The sequence below is a fragment of the Archocentrus centrarchus genome, chromosome 7 (assembly GCF_007364275.1).
Source record: "Archocentrus centrarchus isolate MPI-CPG fArcCen1 chromosome 7, fArcCen1, whole genome shotgun sequence".
Classification (NCBI taxonomy): Eukaryota; Metazoa; Chordata; class Actinopteri; order Cichliformes; family Cichlidae; genus Archocentrus; species Archocentrus centrarchus.
Genome location: NC_044352.1, coordinates 6,273,162 through 6,291,047, shown reverse-complemented (window position 1 = coordinate 6,291,047; position 17,886 = coordinate 6,273,162). Strand labels below are relative to the sequence as shown.

The 17,886-nt window shown below is 39.8% G+C and overlaps 1 protein-coding gene across 1 annotated transcript; it reads right to left on the bottom strand.

Moving 5' to 3' along the window:
- Nucleotides 1-219: 219 nt before the first annotated feature.
- pip4k2ca (phosphatidylinositol-5-phosphate 4-kinase, type II, gamma a) lies at nucleotides 220-16,198 on the bottom strand. The gene is made up of 10 exons (XM_030733778.1): nucleotides 15,766-16,198; nucleotides 14,045-14,142; nucleotides 13,695-13,791; nucleotides 13,411-13,557; nucleotides 6,723-6,869; nucleotides 6,308-6,346; nucleotides 6,097-6,210; nucleotides 5,564-5,828; nucleotides 3,539-3,642; nucleotides 220-3,400 (listed from the first exon to the last, which is right to left on the bottom strand). The coding sequence occupies exons 1-10, from the start codon at nucleotides 15,922-15,924 to the stop codon at nucleotides 3,320-3,322; spliced, it is 1,251 nt and encodes a 416-aa protein (XP_030589638.1). The 5' UTR covers nucleotides 15,925-16,198; the 3' UTR covers nucleotides 220-3,319.
- Nucleotides 16,199-17,886: the final 1,688 nt, after the last annotated feature.

Below are 17,886 nucleotides of genomic sequence, written 5' to 3'. Positions count from 1 at the left end.
ACCTGGAGCCAAAGTTTTTTTTTTTGTTTGTTTTTTTTACTCATTTCAGCATATTTTCATACACTTAAAAACAGTAACATTGTTTCACCTTTAATCAAGACCACAACTTTACAAAAAAGCAGAAACATTAGTGGGAAAGTGAGAAAGAAGGAGCATATGCCCCCATCTCTCCCCAACCCACCCACACACAAGAATGAGGAGTCAAACACTTTGCAGAAATTCTTGGTAAAATATATTTTGGTCCAAAAGCTGATTTGTAAAAATACATGTGCAATCATAGAGTGGATGAGGCATCACACAGAGAGTATCACTGCCCTGTCAGTGTTCAGGAATGTTGTTTATTATCCCACTGCCGTAAGGCTAAGCTACTGAAATGTAGTGTTTATGTCAAGAGTGTTTCACACAGTACCCTGGTTATCACTAAATCTCATATCATTACATTACATACACACACACACACACACACACACACACACACACACACACACACACACACACACACACACACACACACACACACACACACACACACACACCTTCATAATCCTACCTCTACTTTTTTTCTAGATCCTATCACAATGATTCATGTAGCGAATGTCACATTAAGACAAAATACTACATCAGGAGTCAGAATCATGATGGATGGGCTCATTCTCAGAAGCTGTTTTCATATTTATTTTACAACAACAACATTTTGTTTGATATTTTTTTTTAAAGGCAGAACTGACCCTTAAATATCTGCACCTTCATAGATCACCTTACGCTCTAACAGGCTAAGAGATGTTTACAGGCTAAATGATCTGATATGCTTTCTATTCTTTTGGTCATTTAACTGCAACAAGCCTGTCCTACACATTTTTATTATAAATCTAATAAAGGTTTTGGTGGAAATCAGTATTTGATCCACTGTGTTACATTTACCTGCTCTGCAGCAAAAGACTAACTCTAAATCTTGCTTTTTATAAAGCTTTGATCCCACACTTTTGGCACTATAAATCAAAATGGATTCCTTCTATACATAAATAATAATATTCTTCAAGTGCAGAATTGAAACTACTACTACTACTTTTAATACCAATCTCGGTTAAAGATCCCAGGGTTTGAGGAATAAGTTTTGGGAAATGCAGTTACATGAGAACATTTGCCTACTGGCACCTCTAAAGCTCACCGTCATTTGGATGGTCTGTCATCAAAAAGAAAAAAGAAGTAGAAGTTCATGTCAAATTTTAGACTAATTTCCTAAGAGTCCTTCCTGAACATCATCTTAAGATTATCCACCCACGATAAGAGAAGGAGAAGTTGATTCAAACATGTAGTTGCCTTCAGTTATTGCTCAGTGCTTTAAGTAAAACCAGCAGACGCAAGTATTTCTTATAAGGTTTTGTCCAGCTTGCATTTCAGTTTCCAGGCCGCTCTGCTTTAGTGCTTGTGCAAGATGGAGTTTAACTGAGGGGGGGGGGGGAGCGCTTCACTTAGTGAATTTTCAAAAAAGATAAATCTGATTATACTTAAGCCAGTGAACCAAGAAACTTTCAAATAGAACATCACTCAGGCTCTACTACCCTTAAAACTCTGCTAAGGAGAAATGGTGGCTTTGTTATGGTTTGAGTCAACTTGAGCCTGTAAAGACTTGAGGGTCAAACGTTTGGACTTTTCACTGCACTTTGCTTGAGAAATCACCGAGCTGCAAGTCTTTAAGAATGGATGATGTCAACATCAACAATTTGTTAATTAAACAAACCCAAAGATCTGAACCACTGTCGGTTTTATGGCCTTGTTAGTGGCAAAGAGCATTAGTGTGTGTGGGAAATGGCAGTAGAGCACAAGGGGTTCATGAAAATGAATGAATGAATGAAAATGATGGAAATCATATGCTACGGACTTCATTGTCACCACATTTTTTGCTCAATTCATTAAACCAAAATTTGGGAGATTTTATGAAACGGTCCTTTCTACCACATCAAGTGATGAATATATTTTGGAAGCGTGGTCGTTTATCTGTTATTTTTGTATTATTAATTTTCAGGTTATGTATTTATTTATAGATTTTGGTAGATTTATTATAAACAGATTATACAGTTTATGTTTGGGAAATTTGATGATGTTCTCGGAGTAGGTATGTGCATGATTTTGGAATATTTAAATAGTCGTTAAGTTACCAAAAAACAAAACCCTGAATAGTTTATTTGGTCCTAAAATATTCTTTTTGGTAGTACAAATTGAGCTATGACTTGCGTGAAGGCCAGAAACTTGGGTAGCAGCAACGCACACAGAAGCTGTTTGTCAGCGATCATTAAAGAAAAACAGAAGAAGAACATGCTGATAACTGCTGGGAGTCAGATTAGTAAAACCAATGAGAGACGGGGAGATTAGACGGCGCTTTGCAAACAGGAGAAACATTAAAAAATGACAGCTTTCAAAAAGTCTTTGTGTGAAATAATAAACGAGGATCAGTACAAACTCTGCCAGATAAAGTCTGCCACAACTATGTGAAATCACTTGAGTTTGGGTATTGGGAAACCAAGTTCCCAGTGAAAACTGAATATTTTGTTTTGCTTGAAATGCCCACCCCTCACTGGCATTTTTGGGGGTATTTGTAACGCAGACTCGATGTGGCGCCTCCTTCTCTTTTATCGTGTTTAGCCAGAGCCAGAACAACTCAGACAGTGATGGAGATTTCAGATCCTATATGAATGGTGGTTGAGGTTTATACACAAACCGCTAATCTGCGAATATATCAGCACTCAGCAGTTATCATCCAACTCAGTGATGTTAAAGTCGAGGTTTTCTCTACCGAGTTTTAGAGGTGCATGTAAGTAGATTTTTGTTACCTTGGGAAAGACCTTTACAAGCCATTCCTCTCTACTTCCTGCTTTTATTCTAAGCTTTAAGCCAACATCTCTTATTTCACACATGAATGTTCTCACCTAATCCTCTGCAAAAAAAAAAAAAAAAAAAAAAAAAAAAAAAAAGCTAAATTTTAAACAATCCAAAGTTAAGTTCACAGCTGGAAAACCAGAGTAAAGCGGAGGGAAAAGACACATGTAATGATACCTGATCTAACACAGACGTAGTTTAACACTTTCAACACTGATCAAGAGCAGGTACCCTATTGCTCCAGAGTTATTTCATTAAGTGTTTAACAGCTACAGAAATACAACTTAAATCTTAAAAATAAATAGATGCATCAGAAGTAGTATATTATATTGCTACAACTTAAGTCTTGCGTCAGATCATCAAATCTAAAGAATGATCTGTGTGTGCATACTAGTTTTGGTCTAGAAGACTTAGCTCTCAGTTGGACTGACTTGTGGCAGTGTTATGCAAATATGTTTGACATGAAATCACGAAACCTTTTGGCGTACTGCTCAGGGTGGACTGTGGATATTTCAGCACCAGCCTGCAACAGCAAAAGAGGGAGAAAAAAAAAAATAAGGTCATCAGCTTCATTTTAACATTCATGTACATGTCGACCTCCATGCAGGTACAACTGAGTGTTTAGCTGACAGCAGCCCTCCACCTCTTTTCTGCTACTCACCCCGTGTTTGACAGTTTTTGCTGCGTGAGCAGCTTTCTTCTTGGTGTCATACTGCGTGAGCACGTCAATCAGGCCCATGAAGTAGACCTCCCTCTGAGGGGCTCCTGAGATTAAAAGGCAGAACAATCCAGTTTATTTTACCAGGCTTGTAGTGACAGCAGCTGTCATTTAATAACCGTCAAACCAAAGGCTCTGTTCAAATACTGAAAACTGAACCTCTACACCTGTATTATTACTTTCCAGTCATATCTGAAAGGCTTATTCAGTGCAAAAATTATCCAAATCTGAAACACCGGGTCTCTCTGCGTGCTCAACTTTCAAGGCTTTAAAGAAATGTCTTCGGGACCTGAAGGTGTTTGATCAGTGTGATACGTCCAGACTAGGGTTTAATATTTTTCCCGAAAATGACATGGATCAAATCCCGGGAAATGAAGAGCCATTTCCCGGGAATCCCGGGAAAAAGTTTATTTATTTTTTTATTTTAATTAGGCCTTCTGTAGCCTGTGTCGGCCTTAACCTATTGTGATATTGTAGAGGTAGCTTTCCAGCTATGTCCTGTTATGCCCAGTAGGGGGTAACGTCGGCTTGATTAACGCAATAAAACCTACATCTCGACATTCGAGTGCTCGAGCTATGCGGTGTTGTATCGTTCCTCAACACTCCCTTAACAAATATAATTCGAATATTCCTGCATTGTACATGGAATTATACCAAGATATTTTACAACTGCTGGTGCAAAACAATACGGTTCATCTCCACAGCATTGATAAAGGCTCAGCCACTTGCGCTGTCGTGGCGACATCTGTTGGGCTATATCTCCACCAGTGGAACGCTGTAATAGTCATTGAAAAGTTAACTACCGTACTACACTATAATATGGCATAACACAGGGCCTTGAGTAATGCACTACGACTTGGTCATTGCCATTCTGGCAACAGCAAATTTATAACACCGTGTCTGAGGGTTAAAGTAGGTTCGCTGTGAATCGTCTATTGAAAAACTGGCCAATCCTTATAGCCTAAAAAAATATACATTTTACTCAACTCCATTTTAAAAGCGAAATATGTTAAAGCAATCTATTTCATGATAATTTCTTCACACATTAGGCCCGTATCCTAATTCATGATTGTTAGTAAGCGGCTGCAAACGAGGAAAAGAAACACTCGAAGTTAAACAGATATTTCTTTATTGTTCAGGGCAGGCATATTTTATAGGCTATATAATGCAATATAACAATATATAATAATATAAAATTATATAATACAAAATACCTTAGGGTAAACACATTGCCTACGATTTCAACAAATTAAAGAGGAAAAAAGCACAACTGTGTAATACCTCTATTAAAACGCTTGAGATGAAGCTGAAGCCTTAAACGGAGGCTGAACATGCCTGAAATGAAGAGTAATGCTTTTCGCATTAAACGAACCCTTCTCTCAACATTTCCTTAAATTTAACATTCTGAAGCTTTCTTTTCTTTCTGAAAGTCAAATCGACGCGCGCGACTTTTTTCCCGGTTTCCCGTCTAACGTTTCCCGGGAAACGGGAAATGGTTCTGATCGCATTTCCCGGGAATCCCGGATCTCGGGATTAAACCCTAGTCCAGACTGCCACAGAGAACTCGTTTCTCCATTTCAGAGCAATATGCTACATTCACAAAGGCATTGAAATTGGTGCAGTATTGCTATTTAACCTATGATACATCCCATGACTTTAAGATTGCACTCATTCAAAGTGTCATCATTTTTAAACAGATGTAACTTTCAGCCCCGTTTTTCAAAACGTTCTCCTGCTCGAGTGCCAAATTGGGACCCACCCCCGTGTACTTTGGGGCCTGTAGCTCATAAACTATTTATAGTATGAAGGCATAACTTTGTATGGAAAAAACAATCAGTTGATTGTGAGGCACTTAGTTCAGAGGAACTGACTGATTTATAATGGAATGACTCAAAAGACGGGGAAACAGTGTGTGTGAAAACAATCCACTGGCACTGGTCTTATCTGTGTTTAGCCCCATGTATTCACCTGGACAGCTTCTAATCGCGTACACGTCCACATAGGAGTCGAACTCCCCGGGCCCCAGAGGTTTGACGGAGGACATGTAACCAGCGATTCCCTCCGGAGAGTTGCCGTAAGAGCCCACCGTAGGTCCCGGTGCCAGGCCATTCTCTGCCTCCGGTTCTTCCTCTTTGACCTCCTCCTCACACTCCTCCTCCTCCCGTTCAGCTCGTCCTATGTCGTGGATGCCGAGCAGCAGGCTGTAGTCCATGATCTTCAGCCTCACTAGAAACTGAGCAAGAAGAAGAGTGTTCACTTGGAGGCCTTTATAACCAAGCTTAAGAAAAATACTGACACAGAATATCAGAAGATCAAATTATTCTTCTGCTGAAATTGATTCAGATCTTGTTTAGGTAGCAATATCCAAATTTCTTCACTAATAAATTATTTCACATTTGTTATCCTGCTTCCTAAACAGCATCAGAGGAGCAGTGCGACCTCAGCATGCTCATACTGCCGCTGTGTGGCAGAGGAGAAAAAGAACAAGCCTGCTCGCCCACCTCCACATCTCTGTTCAGCTTCTCCATGAACTTCTCCTTCTCCTCCTCAGTCACGTACACCTTCTGCATGTTGTTCCTGAAGTCCATGTCTTTGAAAGTAGGAAGCTCTTTTACCTTCAGGATTATAAAAAAAAAAATACATCTTTAGCAGGAGTCTTGTGTTAGATTTAAGACATAAGAAAAAGAGGAGAAGCGAAGGGGTTTCTTTTACCCTCTCTTTGTCGCTTGCTTCCCGATCCACCAGAGAGCCCTACAAGGAGAAACAGCTCTTAATATTACTGCTGATACATCAAACACAGTAAGAAATCAACAAAATATGAAATAAAACTTCCAACAATTTTCTTGATTTGTTTGGTTTGTCTGACAAAGATGTAACTAAAGCCCAAAGAAATCCCAACATACTGCCTGTTTTTGTCCGACCAGCCCACAGATGGTATTTTTGTTTTCATTGAAAGTTCACAGAAAAAGGAATGCCTTTACACATTTGAGGAACAAACATACTGTAAAATTTGGACTACTTCCAGACTCTCAACCTGTGGAAACTGGTATGACTTCCTCATTGCTTTGTGATGAGAGGTATTAATTAAATAGGTCAGCCTGTCAAACTGCTTTCCACTCCTCCTCACCTTCAGGTCATACTTCCTGTGTACCACCAGTCTGTGGCTGAACATGTTCCTCATGACGATCAGGTAGGTCTCCTCGCTGTCCACGGTGACGCGATACATACCCAGGAACTGCGGCAGCAGCGTGTTACCGTGACACTTCACTATGTGCTGAAAAGAGGAAATGACTGTGAATTTGCATGGCAGGTGCAAAAAAGAGGCTTAAGGTCAAAACCGGGAACAAATTCACAAACACGAACAAAAACTGAAGTTAAATCTGTGTTTTTACTTTGCATTCAAGCCCCGCCTTTCTTTAGAAAGAAGAAAGAGTCTTGTTGTATGGCAATGTTATTCATATGCTTGCATCTTTGCAATACTTGAATCTCATTTCTCCATGAGAGACCTCATCATAAACCTTAAAGCCCTGACATATCATTATATGTTGCATAATTGGGCTGGATGGTCTGCTTTGTCCTCCCACAGATTTCAACATGAGTATATTCTTATGTACAAGGCCATTCTTTGTCTGCGCACCCTTTCTTACCGATCCATCAGAAAAGTGTGGAAAGCCATCATCTTCGGTGTCAAGACTTATTCCTTCTATCTGTTCCTAAAGCCTGTGCTGGATGTGGATCAGAGGTGCTTAAATTTGCAGCTCCTTCTGTCTGGAATCACCTGCAAAGTCTGCTACATGTAAGTCTTGGAGAGCTGCTCTCGTTAAATCAATTTAAGGTCATTATAGGTAACCTGGAGGCAATTACTTCAGACTGCTACTATGTTATGCCTGGAGACTACTGCCCCCATTTGGCCTGAGATGACTATGTTGTTTAGCTAATCTGATACCTTTGAATTTAGCTTTGAAGTCTATCATCTGGATGTTTTTGCTTTTCAAAGCATTGATTTTCAAATATTTGAACTGTCATTAAGGAAAAGGAAAAAAAAAAAAATCAACTTGATTAGATTATGCAACTCCAACTATTTTTATCTTAAAATATACATTTTCCTTTGATTTACCTGCACCAATTAGCAATACAATGAGGTACTACAGCAAATATGTTTGCATCCTCAGGTAAACTGCCAATTATTTTCTTGAATATCTTCGAGGTCTGGCTGATTAAAATATCGCAAAGTAATGTCAACACACTCTCCCAACACCCTGGCAGTAATGCCAGTACAAGGTGTTTGCAGGCTACCACTATACAAACCTAGAAGAACGCACCAGGTGTTACACTGATAAAATGTGTCTGGCACTGGGAGATTAGATGTTGCTGTATAAACAGGAGAAACCTGCAAAGCCAAATAACTACTGCCATAAAAAAAAAAAAAATGCATGGAACTCTTTCAAAACAAGACCCATCACCGAAGGCGATATCCTCCTGCCATTAATGGAAATCTAAAATAAATATCTGGAGTCTGGATAACTCTACAGGCCCATTTCATAACAGAAAACCCTTAAGCAGACATCTTATTACTTTCTGCAAAACTATTTTGCCCGGAGGGACATCGTATCGCAGGTCTATTAAAAGTAAAAAAACACGTGCCAAATTTCATGACGCAACTCCTTGTAGTTTTTTAGACTACAGACCAGAAGGGTAAAACCTCATGAATAGAATGCTGTGCAAACTCAGCTTCTTGTTCTGCACAGCAGCACAGTTGCAGTCTAAGATGGTGGAGAAAGAGTCCATCCAACAGCAAGACAAGATCCTGATTCAGAGAAGCAGCTGCCTGCCCAAGTAAAGTCTAAGCGTGGGAACACTAAAAACTAAAAGCTTTTATTGTTACCACCCGCTACTAATTTTGTTTTTTGCTACTCCATTACCAACAAACTAAAGTTAGAGCTGTAACAAACCTCAGCACTAAGACCAGTTGAACAACTTATTTCAAAAGCTCAGCAGCTGTGCGGAACAACAGCTTTCCTGAGAAAACTACACCAACTGTGGTTTTACAAAGTGTTTAGTGAGGCATCAAGTTTCATTTGCACATCAGTGGGCAGAGGGGACGCCTACTGTAGCAAGATGATGGTGCCCATCATTTTTACTGAATCAACAATTGTTTTGACTCGAGAATGGTTCAGAATCAGATCATAATACCAAGAATCTACCATCAGTAACTCAAAAGATCATCAGCAAATCCAACTCCTAACTCTACATTTAAAGGTTGCTGAATGTAGGCCAATTACTGAGTGTACCAGGGTCACACTTTTAGCTGTGCTCAGCACTCGCTGTGGCAGTCAGTTAAAATAGACCCTCCCTTCAGACTGGCCTCATTCAGTGTCCCGTTAGATATGCACAATGTTAAAAAGACATCACTCTTCATGTCCTAACACTGTTTTCAGTACATGACTTTTTCTGTTCTATCCTCTTGGTGCCTGGCAGTGGAGAAACTCTTCAAGTACCATAGGAAAAAAAAAAATCCTCATCACAGTGCTGCACATTCAGCCAGGAGCACCAATGAAAACTGAAAGCATTGTTCAATATGTGAAGTATTTTCATGACCACACTGGAAACCCCTATTTGCTAGACAAGGGCATCTAATAAAGCATAAAATAACTGACTCTGCCCAGCTGCAGAGAGTAATTATCTCTGTCTGCATGACTTGTATATTTTGCACCGCACCCCCATCACTGGATAACCGTAGTGTCAAATTCAAGGTCAAGCCTGGACTGTTTTTCTACATTTAGCCTGCATATTTTACACTGACGTTATTCACTGTGGAAAACAAGCATTCTAAAATTATGGCTAGTTCAGCAAACCGCTCCCATTCTGTGCTAAGAAAATGAAACGCAGTACCTTTAGGAGACACGCCAAGAAAACAATGCACCATTCTGCACTATGGATTTTGTAAACAGCAGGATACAAAACATCTTGATGAGATAATGCCTCACCTACCCAACCCCACTGTGGAGTGTACAGTTTCTGAAAATCATGACTAATAAAGTGCTCAGTGAGTTTTCCATGTTGGAATTTCAAGTTTTGAAAGTGTTGTCTAACAAAATTACTACACACAGAAGTTATAAGAATGATTGAACGACCGCAGAGAGAATGTTAGGTAACTTACTCCTGTTTCCGCCTATCACCATTGCTCTCGCTCACTAACTTAAGCTGGCAGAAATCTTGCAGGGCCAGTTGTACGTGTTCAAGATGTTCCTTCCTTGATTGATGTACCTCACAAAAACATCTAACAACAAAGTTGGCAGCCGTAAGGTAAACTGAATCATGATGATCACTGCTATGAGTGGCAGGGATATCAGACACACAAGCTTATTAAAACTGTATTTTTCCCCCCTTACTCTTTAAATAAACCAAAACATGAATCCCAACATTGAAATGCAAATACCGACCCGACAAATAAAACATCCTGAGTTGCGGGCCTATTCAGATGCAGACCTACTTCAAATGAATCATTAACTTGCATTTCCAAGACTATGTGGTCTATTAACTGACTACAAAGCAAAAAGGAGGCAAAGAGGTTGCCCCTGCAGGTTCTCTATATTTACACCCATATGCATATTTCTATTATAGTGAAGTTTCTGTTTATTTGTTTTGCAGTTTAACAGCTCCTTCTTTTGTTATTATTGGCTGAGAAAGCCACAGTGTGTAAGTAAAAATACTTTAATTTTAATGTGTTGCGTTTAAAAATGTTGCTATAAAATTAAAATGCTAACTTTTTATCCATTTCAGGGTTGTTGGAAGGCTGAACCTCATCCCAGAGGTCAAAGGGTGAGAGGCGAGGTATACCCGAGACAGGGCCAACAGCTATCCCATTGTGGAGCGCACCCATTCCCAATCTAGCCATAAAATCCTCAAGACCAAATCCCTACACCTGCCAAAAAACACAAACATCGCCCAAAATATTGCTAAAAATAATCTGAATAATGCCAAGGCAAAGTCAAGGCCCTCATGTCTGGTCCAGCTGAACACTGAACAAATGAAAACATGTAGCACAGAAGCTAAATATAATCACGAAAGCTCACAAACAAACAAACTGCAAACCTCCAAAGTGGGTTATAAAAGAAACTAAAATACAGAACTCATAAACAATGAGTTCATTCAGAGCTGAATGAATTAAATACCCTGAAACAGAGCTGCCATTTTCCTCATCTCCCTCGCAGTTTTATGTAGGCTGTATAACCACAGGCTACACATTCCACCAAGAGCCCAAAGCAGCCAGAAGTTCGCTCAGCGGTCTGTTTAGCCTGAAGTCTGATCTAGTTTTGAATCATCTACATGACTCAGCTACACCAAGCTGAAGAGCAAATGGGAAATAAAACCTGATGTAAACAAAACAGAGGAAAGCATGTCACCACTCTAATCTCCCCTTCAAATGTACTCCATTTACATGAACACAGATGTGGCGATATGAACATTTGAATATCTTTAATAAACCAACAATAATAGGAGAGCGTTTGTTCTGCCCTCTGTGCTTGGTCGTCTTGTGACTGAAGCAATAAAAGCAACCTGAGCTAATCTTGATGCTGAGAAATGCTTTGGTTTGTAGGATATCATCTTCCAGTTGAGCTTTCTGCCCACAGGAAGGTTAGTGGCCTGACTCAGTGTCAGAGAAACACCTTAAACCAAATTCAAGGTCTCGATAAAGAACGATTCAGACCAAACAGCAACCGTTTTCCTACTCACAGCACCAATCTGCTGCTATAAACAAACTATAAATACTTGAGTCAACTTCCCTTGTTTGTGGCAAATCTTTTTCAAAATCTGCACAAAATGCTTGTTTTCAGACCTCCAAGACAAGTGCTCACAGTTATTTATTTTTTTCAGCTGCAAAAAGGTCCAAATGAAGGATACGGAGAAAATGCTTTAAGTGGGACACACAGCAGCAGATATACAGTTCAGGAAAGCAGACAGGAGGTGGGATGGACAGACAGACCCGGGACTGACTGAATAAGCAGCAGGCAGATGGGGAGAAAGGACTCAAGATGCTCATGGGGAGGTTTATTTATAGTTTCACTGCAGGATGAAAAAGAAACAACTGGGACATGCTCCAACCTCCATGTCACCCATTTATTAATATCACTCTTCTTGCGACTTTTCAGCAGATTATTTGATTTGATCATTCAGTCAGCACTGTAAGTTCATAAGGTTCGTAAGGTCTCGACATTCTATATTTTTGTTCAACAAATGCACCTGTGACCCTATGACAGCTAGTGATAGGCACCAGCCCCTTTGTGACCCTGAATTGGATGGATGGATGGATGCATGGATGGATGGATTTCCAAAAAAGAAACCAAGAATTAAGTCGGCCTACAAATTGGGCTATTTGCCTTTTTTATTAGGATGAGTTTGCATAAGCTTAACTAGTGTCGTTTTAGTCGTCTACTAAAATTTGGCTAAATCTAATATCCATTCTACCGATGTGGCTGAGATATTAAAATGAGGAAAAGCGTGCATATGGGTGTATTACTGGCTGCAGGATTAGCATTATGAGGAAGATAGATACAATAACAACTGAATTCAATTTTCCGTGATTATACTGCTTCAGGCATTTACACGACATATTTCTACCAATCACATTCATTTTGGAGACGTACACGTGGGCTGCAGCTCAGGCTACTGAGAATCTGATTCATCCAGTCCTGAGCAGCTGTCCCATCATGGCCGATGAGCTCAAACAATCCACTTCCGGTCACTGATCGATGGGTGCTTCTCTACTTTCTACATGGAGATTAGGAACACTACTTTTCTGTAACAAATAAGGTCCTCAGCTGGAAAAGGATCGAGCCTGGAAACACTTCTGTGTTCCCCCAGATAGGCTGAGGTGGCTGGGGAGAGGGAGGTTGCAACCCAGCCCCAAATCAGCGGAAGAAAATGGAAGGATGGACAGACTAACAGCTAGTAAATCCTGTTTTTCATGGCCGCCTGGATGGTACGCTAGATAACATCTCTGAGAACAGCTCTAATCACTCGATCGGAGCTGAAAGAATTTGCACACATTTAACCCTATAGGTTGCAATAATGTTTGTCTTAATATGATCTGAAGAGGCATTCAGACCGGAAATGGCTAATTCCATCAGCCTTAACTAGTGTTTACACAAAGTAATGCAATCTGGCAACATCTAGCTACGTTTCAAATAGGCTTTAGCTACTTCAGTTAATGACACAAGTTCCCAAAAAAAAAAAAAAACAGGGCAAGGATCTTAGAAGTGTAATTACCAAACACAAATGGGACAGGGCTCACACTTTATTACAAATGGACTGTGAACTTATGAAAAATAAATTTATGGGTTTTCATATTTATATATATATAAAAAAAAAATATATATATATATATATATATAAATTAAAAAAAAAAAAAAAAAAAAATATATATATATATATATATATATATATATATATATATATATATATATATATGTAAAATCACCAGGACTGTGATAATTTAAAAAAATTTTTTTTTTTTTTAATGTAGCTTCAGTGTCCCCAGACATGCTGTAAGCCTAGAGCTATAATAAAAGCAACTGCGATCTTCAAATATTTCTTTTGGTCTAGAACTAGGCTTCTGTTGAGGTAAAATAGACTCTTAAACCTTAACTGTATCAGTAATGTAGCCTGAAAATACTTACAGCCTGGCAGTATTGGGGGCGGGGCCCTGTGGCCTCTGAATGGGCTGTGGCCACCTTAAGTTTGGCTGACCTGATGTGCGCACACACACACACTCACACACACTCATATAAGGTTTAACCATGTTATAACCATACCTGGTGATACTCGGACAGGATGTTGTGCATGTCTGCAACATCCTCACTGGAGATCTGCTTAACTACCAGCGTCCGGTCATAAGAGTTGAGGAGCAGACCTTCTCCCTGATCATCAACGCTGAAAGGGGGGCTGCGGGTCAACGACACCTGGGGACGTCATAGGACCATCACAAGTATTTTTTTTTTAACCCTTACCCTGAATGTACTCATGCCAGGCAAAAACTACACTTTACATTTGTTTTGAATGCCCCATGATTGCCAGCCAACAGCACAACGTCACACACCTGATAGTCCAGATCCTCAATACCAAACCGTTCCCTTAGATTTCGAAAGACCTGAGGGCAGTACTCTTTGAACTTGAAATGTCCTGGGAGGTTTTCTCTGTGAAAGGAGGCGAGTTGGGAGACTTTAAATTAATTCCAAGACAAACAGATCAGCTATTTCTTACTAAATCTAATCTCCAAAACATGCGTAGAGCTCTACAGTCCAACACAAATATCAAATCTTATCACTGACTTGTATTTTTTTCTAGTTTTCCAAAAGCTTCAGGGGGTCACCAAGTTAACATTCTCACATGACTAGTTACACATTTCATTAAGTGCTGCATGAAAATGTGCTCATTTGTGTGTCTTACTTGTTGAAGAGGTGGTTGTTGACTTTGATCTTGGTGTTGGCTTTGAAGTCATCGGGCAGCAGCATGACAGGAACGGGCACCTGGTTGAGATCATTAATCTGCAGAAAGAAGAGGCAATCATTAAACAGCATTCATTAGCGTCTGAAATAAACCCGCAGCTGATGAATATTGATTTGTCTTTACAAGCGAAAAAAGACAAGTGATCTTAAAGGTACAAAGGGCTTCACAGAAAATTTTAAACTATATTAGAAAGTAATTAAAAGCACCTGAAAAAGAAAATAAACAAGGCAAATAATGAGTAAACAAGACAGGTGTTCAAAGAGGTTTTAAGAGGACATTTAAAATGCAATAAAAATTTGCAACTCTCAAGCTGTAAGACTTCACTGTGGGGACTTTTGTCAGTTTTCTGATGTTGCACAACCAAAGTGGCTCATCGGTTATTTTAAAAGAATCCAAAAGGAGGCCATTAATGTCTTGCTTAGGCTGAAACATCATCAGATTACTCAGCTCTTAAAATAAGACAACATTAAAAGTTTGGTTTAAAATTACTTCAATATTCTTCAAAAATTTCTTTCAGTCAAATAAATGATTATTTGTGGCATCTGCAGTCCAAAATGAGCCAGAATTTCAGTTTATATATTACTCCCGTTTTTAGAGTCAGAAAGGGGGCTCAATGCGTAACAACCTGTGATTGACAAGTCATTATCCAGTGAGCATTTTATATTTTGTCATGTCATTCACAGTCGCATCAACCAACTGCTCGTCAAATTCAAAGCACCAAGATGGCAATGGCTCAGCAGTCCATCACGTTCACTGAATAATAAGGCAAGAAGAATAATAATATAAAGACATTTAACCTGTAACGAGTGCGCAGTAATTTAGTTGTACTTTAATGGCTGTTAATGTTCAGATGTGGTCATTGTTTGACAGCTGTGTGCAGGTTTGCTGCAGGATTCAGCAGGTTTACCCTTCAAGTGAAGGTTTTTAAATCTTAAAAATGCTTCCCACCATGAATTTATCCCTGTACACTGTTATTTTTACAGGAATTGGCCAATCAGTGCAGCAAGGATAATGGAAAATTGTGTGGGGCCATTTACGACTCCAGAAAGACATGACTTTTGTATTTGCTTGCAAGTATTTTGAGACATGCACAAAAAAAAAAAAAATAGAGGGGTTAAAAGAGTCTGCCTTGTACGGATCTTAACTGCATTTTTGTCAGGAATTGTGTACAGACAGTCATCTCAGAGAGGGATTACTTATTTTTACTAGTCAGCTGCTCAAAGTTTGTTTATGCCACTCATCTGTTGTTATGTAGAAATTGCGATGTATGTTGTGACTCTCTCAAATAATAAACACAGTTGAGAATATTCGCATTAAATATAAGAATACACTGGGAAATTTTCACCCACTTATTTTATGAGAATATTTTAATCCTGCAGAAATGGCAGCAGGCTACAAATCATATTTGCTTTATAATTTAACTAAGACTTTTAAAGACCTGTCAGTCGTGTGTGCCGCAAAAACAAGTGGCCCTCTGTGTGTGCAGCTCAGTAAACATCCGTGTTTTTCTACAGGTGTTCACGCACTATCAATGAATGTGACAGATTTCGGTAACACCCTCACCTGCGGGGATGTTACCTGTACACTGGCTAGCTCCCTTGCTAACACTGTGTTAGCTGTGGAATTAGCATTTAGCTGTACGTTAGCTTCCACCGACTCACCGAGTGATTGACGCCCCACATGAAGACGCTCAGCACGGGGTCGCTAGCTCGAAACACCTTCACCTTCTGCTGCACGAAGTGCTTCTTCTTCGTCTTCGTCTTGGGCGCCAGGATCACCATAGGACTCGAGGTAGCCCCCGTGTTACCGAGGGCAGCCATGGCCGCAGACCGTCTCCCCCTCGTACCCTGTTCAGAGTGGCGCTGGTGCGGGGAGTGACGCCTCTTCCTGACGGCTGCCGTCACCCGGAGCTCTCGAGCTAAAGCGGCTAACGCTCCGCGCGCTGCTCCTCCCCGGCTCGCGACAACCAAAGTTCACGTGCCCCGCTCAGGTGGCGTTAAACTGACGCTGGTTTTCCAGAGCACCACTTAATGTTTAAGACGTGGAGATGAATCATTACTAACTTCACCCAAGCGTGACTTTAAGGTTCCCAGTAATCACTAACAGACGGTCCACCACCGCCCCCTCGAGCCCACCTGTGTTATTATAGAGCACGTGGTCAGTTCAAGATTAGTTTACCAGTCAGGTAGTTACAAATTCTTGCAAATTGTAACAAATGAAACATGTTTTAAGCATTTTTGGTGGGTTAGTTCTTTGTCACAGATCTAAAAGAGAGAAATATTCTTCTAATGCAGCAGATATAAATACAGATAGACAGCACTGTGCAAAAGTCTTGAGCCACCCCCCATTTCTTTGTATTTTGCTTACAAGAAGACATATTTTCTTGTAACTTTTAAAGTGGTCTTGAGCAATAGTTCTCCAAGCTTTCTGAAGGCCTTCCAAAGTTTTTCTTTGCACACTGGCTATTTTTCATTCATTTTCAGACCAGTCTTTGTACCTGACCATTTTCAGAGGAATGTTACACTGACCTATTTAAGCACAAAAACGGGTCCTAACTCAAGGGATGAAAGAGTGTTATGTCTACACATAACAGACAACTTAACAGTGAAGCAGTTTTAAATTGTACATTGAGGCACTTTGTTCCTAGCACCCTGTCACAAAAACACATCATTTGTTCTTCTTTCTTTAAGCAATAACAAAAGGAAAGTGGCCAAAAATATTAAATAATATTAGTAAATAATATTTTTATTACGTGGTAAATATTTTTACCACAGACCAAAATAATTTAAAACTTGATCATGATTGATTAATAAACAGTGGCACAACAAAATTTTCCAAATGCCCCAAAGCTTGAATTGTGTGAAGCACTCCCATAAAAAAAATAAATAAATCCCCCAATGGATTCACAGATGTAACCTACATATTTTGCCTGCTGTGTTTTTTGTTTGCTTTTTCATGGAGATTCTTCCCCAGTTTCTGATTTAGGCTGATTCCCTAAAACCTGTCGAAATTATGTTTCTTCCACCAACGTGGTGCCAGCGCTGGTGCAGAGGCACATCTGTGCTGATGTCTTTGGAGAACTGGCCCAAATTTCAACAGGTCTGAGAAGTGATCATTATGTAGTGTTGCTAGAAGAACTTGGTGTAATTTGCCACTTGTTTTTATAAATGTTTGTTTGTTCAGACTCTCAAAATGCTGCACAAGATGTTTTATCCAGATGCAATACAAATTTCAGCTCTTAGTCTTTGTGGAAATCGTGGCAGACAGAACGGGGACTGTTTCTGCCAGTCATTAGAGAATTTCTTTCAGTAATCTGTCCCAGTGGGGCCCACTGATGTCAGTGGGCTCAACCAGTGTTGTGGTACCATGCTAATGCAGGCCTTTTTTGGTATAAATATGTGCTCTGACCACCAAACTAGCAGATCCTGATGTGATTGAGCATAAGACGGCCCTACTCAGTATTAGGCAAATGGTTTTTACAGATCAGTGTATGATGGGGGTCACGGGGCCCTGAGAAAAAATTGTGTTTATATAATTTGACTGAGGGACTGCTGTGTAAAAATGTGTCTGATACCTCTTTGCTCTAGTTTATAAATAAAGTGCAAAAAGCTGCTTTTATACCACTATACAGCCACCTTTACAGTTTCAATTTATCACATATTTAAATACTTAACCTCTAGGGGGCAGTAAGGTCTCAAATTTCTGTGAGGTTACTGCCTATAGAGGTCACTGAGACGTCTCCCAGAAACAGCTGCTTTGCTTTAGTTGGTCTTTAAAGGGAC

Excerpts from the sequence above, each read along its gene's own strand:
- pip4k2ca (XM_030733778.1), bottom strand. The coding sequence starts at position 15,924 with ATGGCTGCCCTCGGTAACACGGGGGCTACCTCGAGTCCTATGGTGATC. Across the intron at positions 14,143-15,765 it reads TGTGGGGCGTCAATCACTCG|ATTAATGATCTCAACCAGGT; the intron begins GTGAGTCGGTGG and ends TTCTTTCTGCAG. Across the intron at positions 6,347-6,722 it reads ACAGGAAGTATGACCTGAAG|GGCTCTCTGGTGGATCGGGA; the intron begins GTGAGGAGGAGT and ends TTCTCCTTGTAG.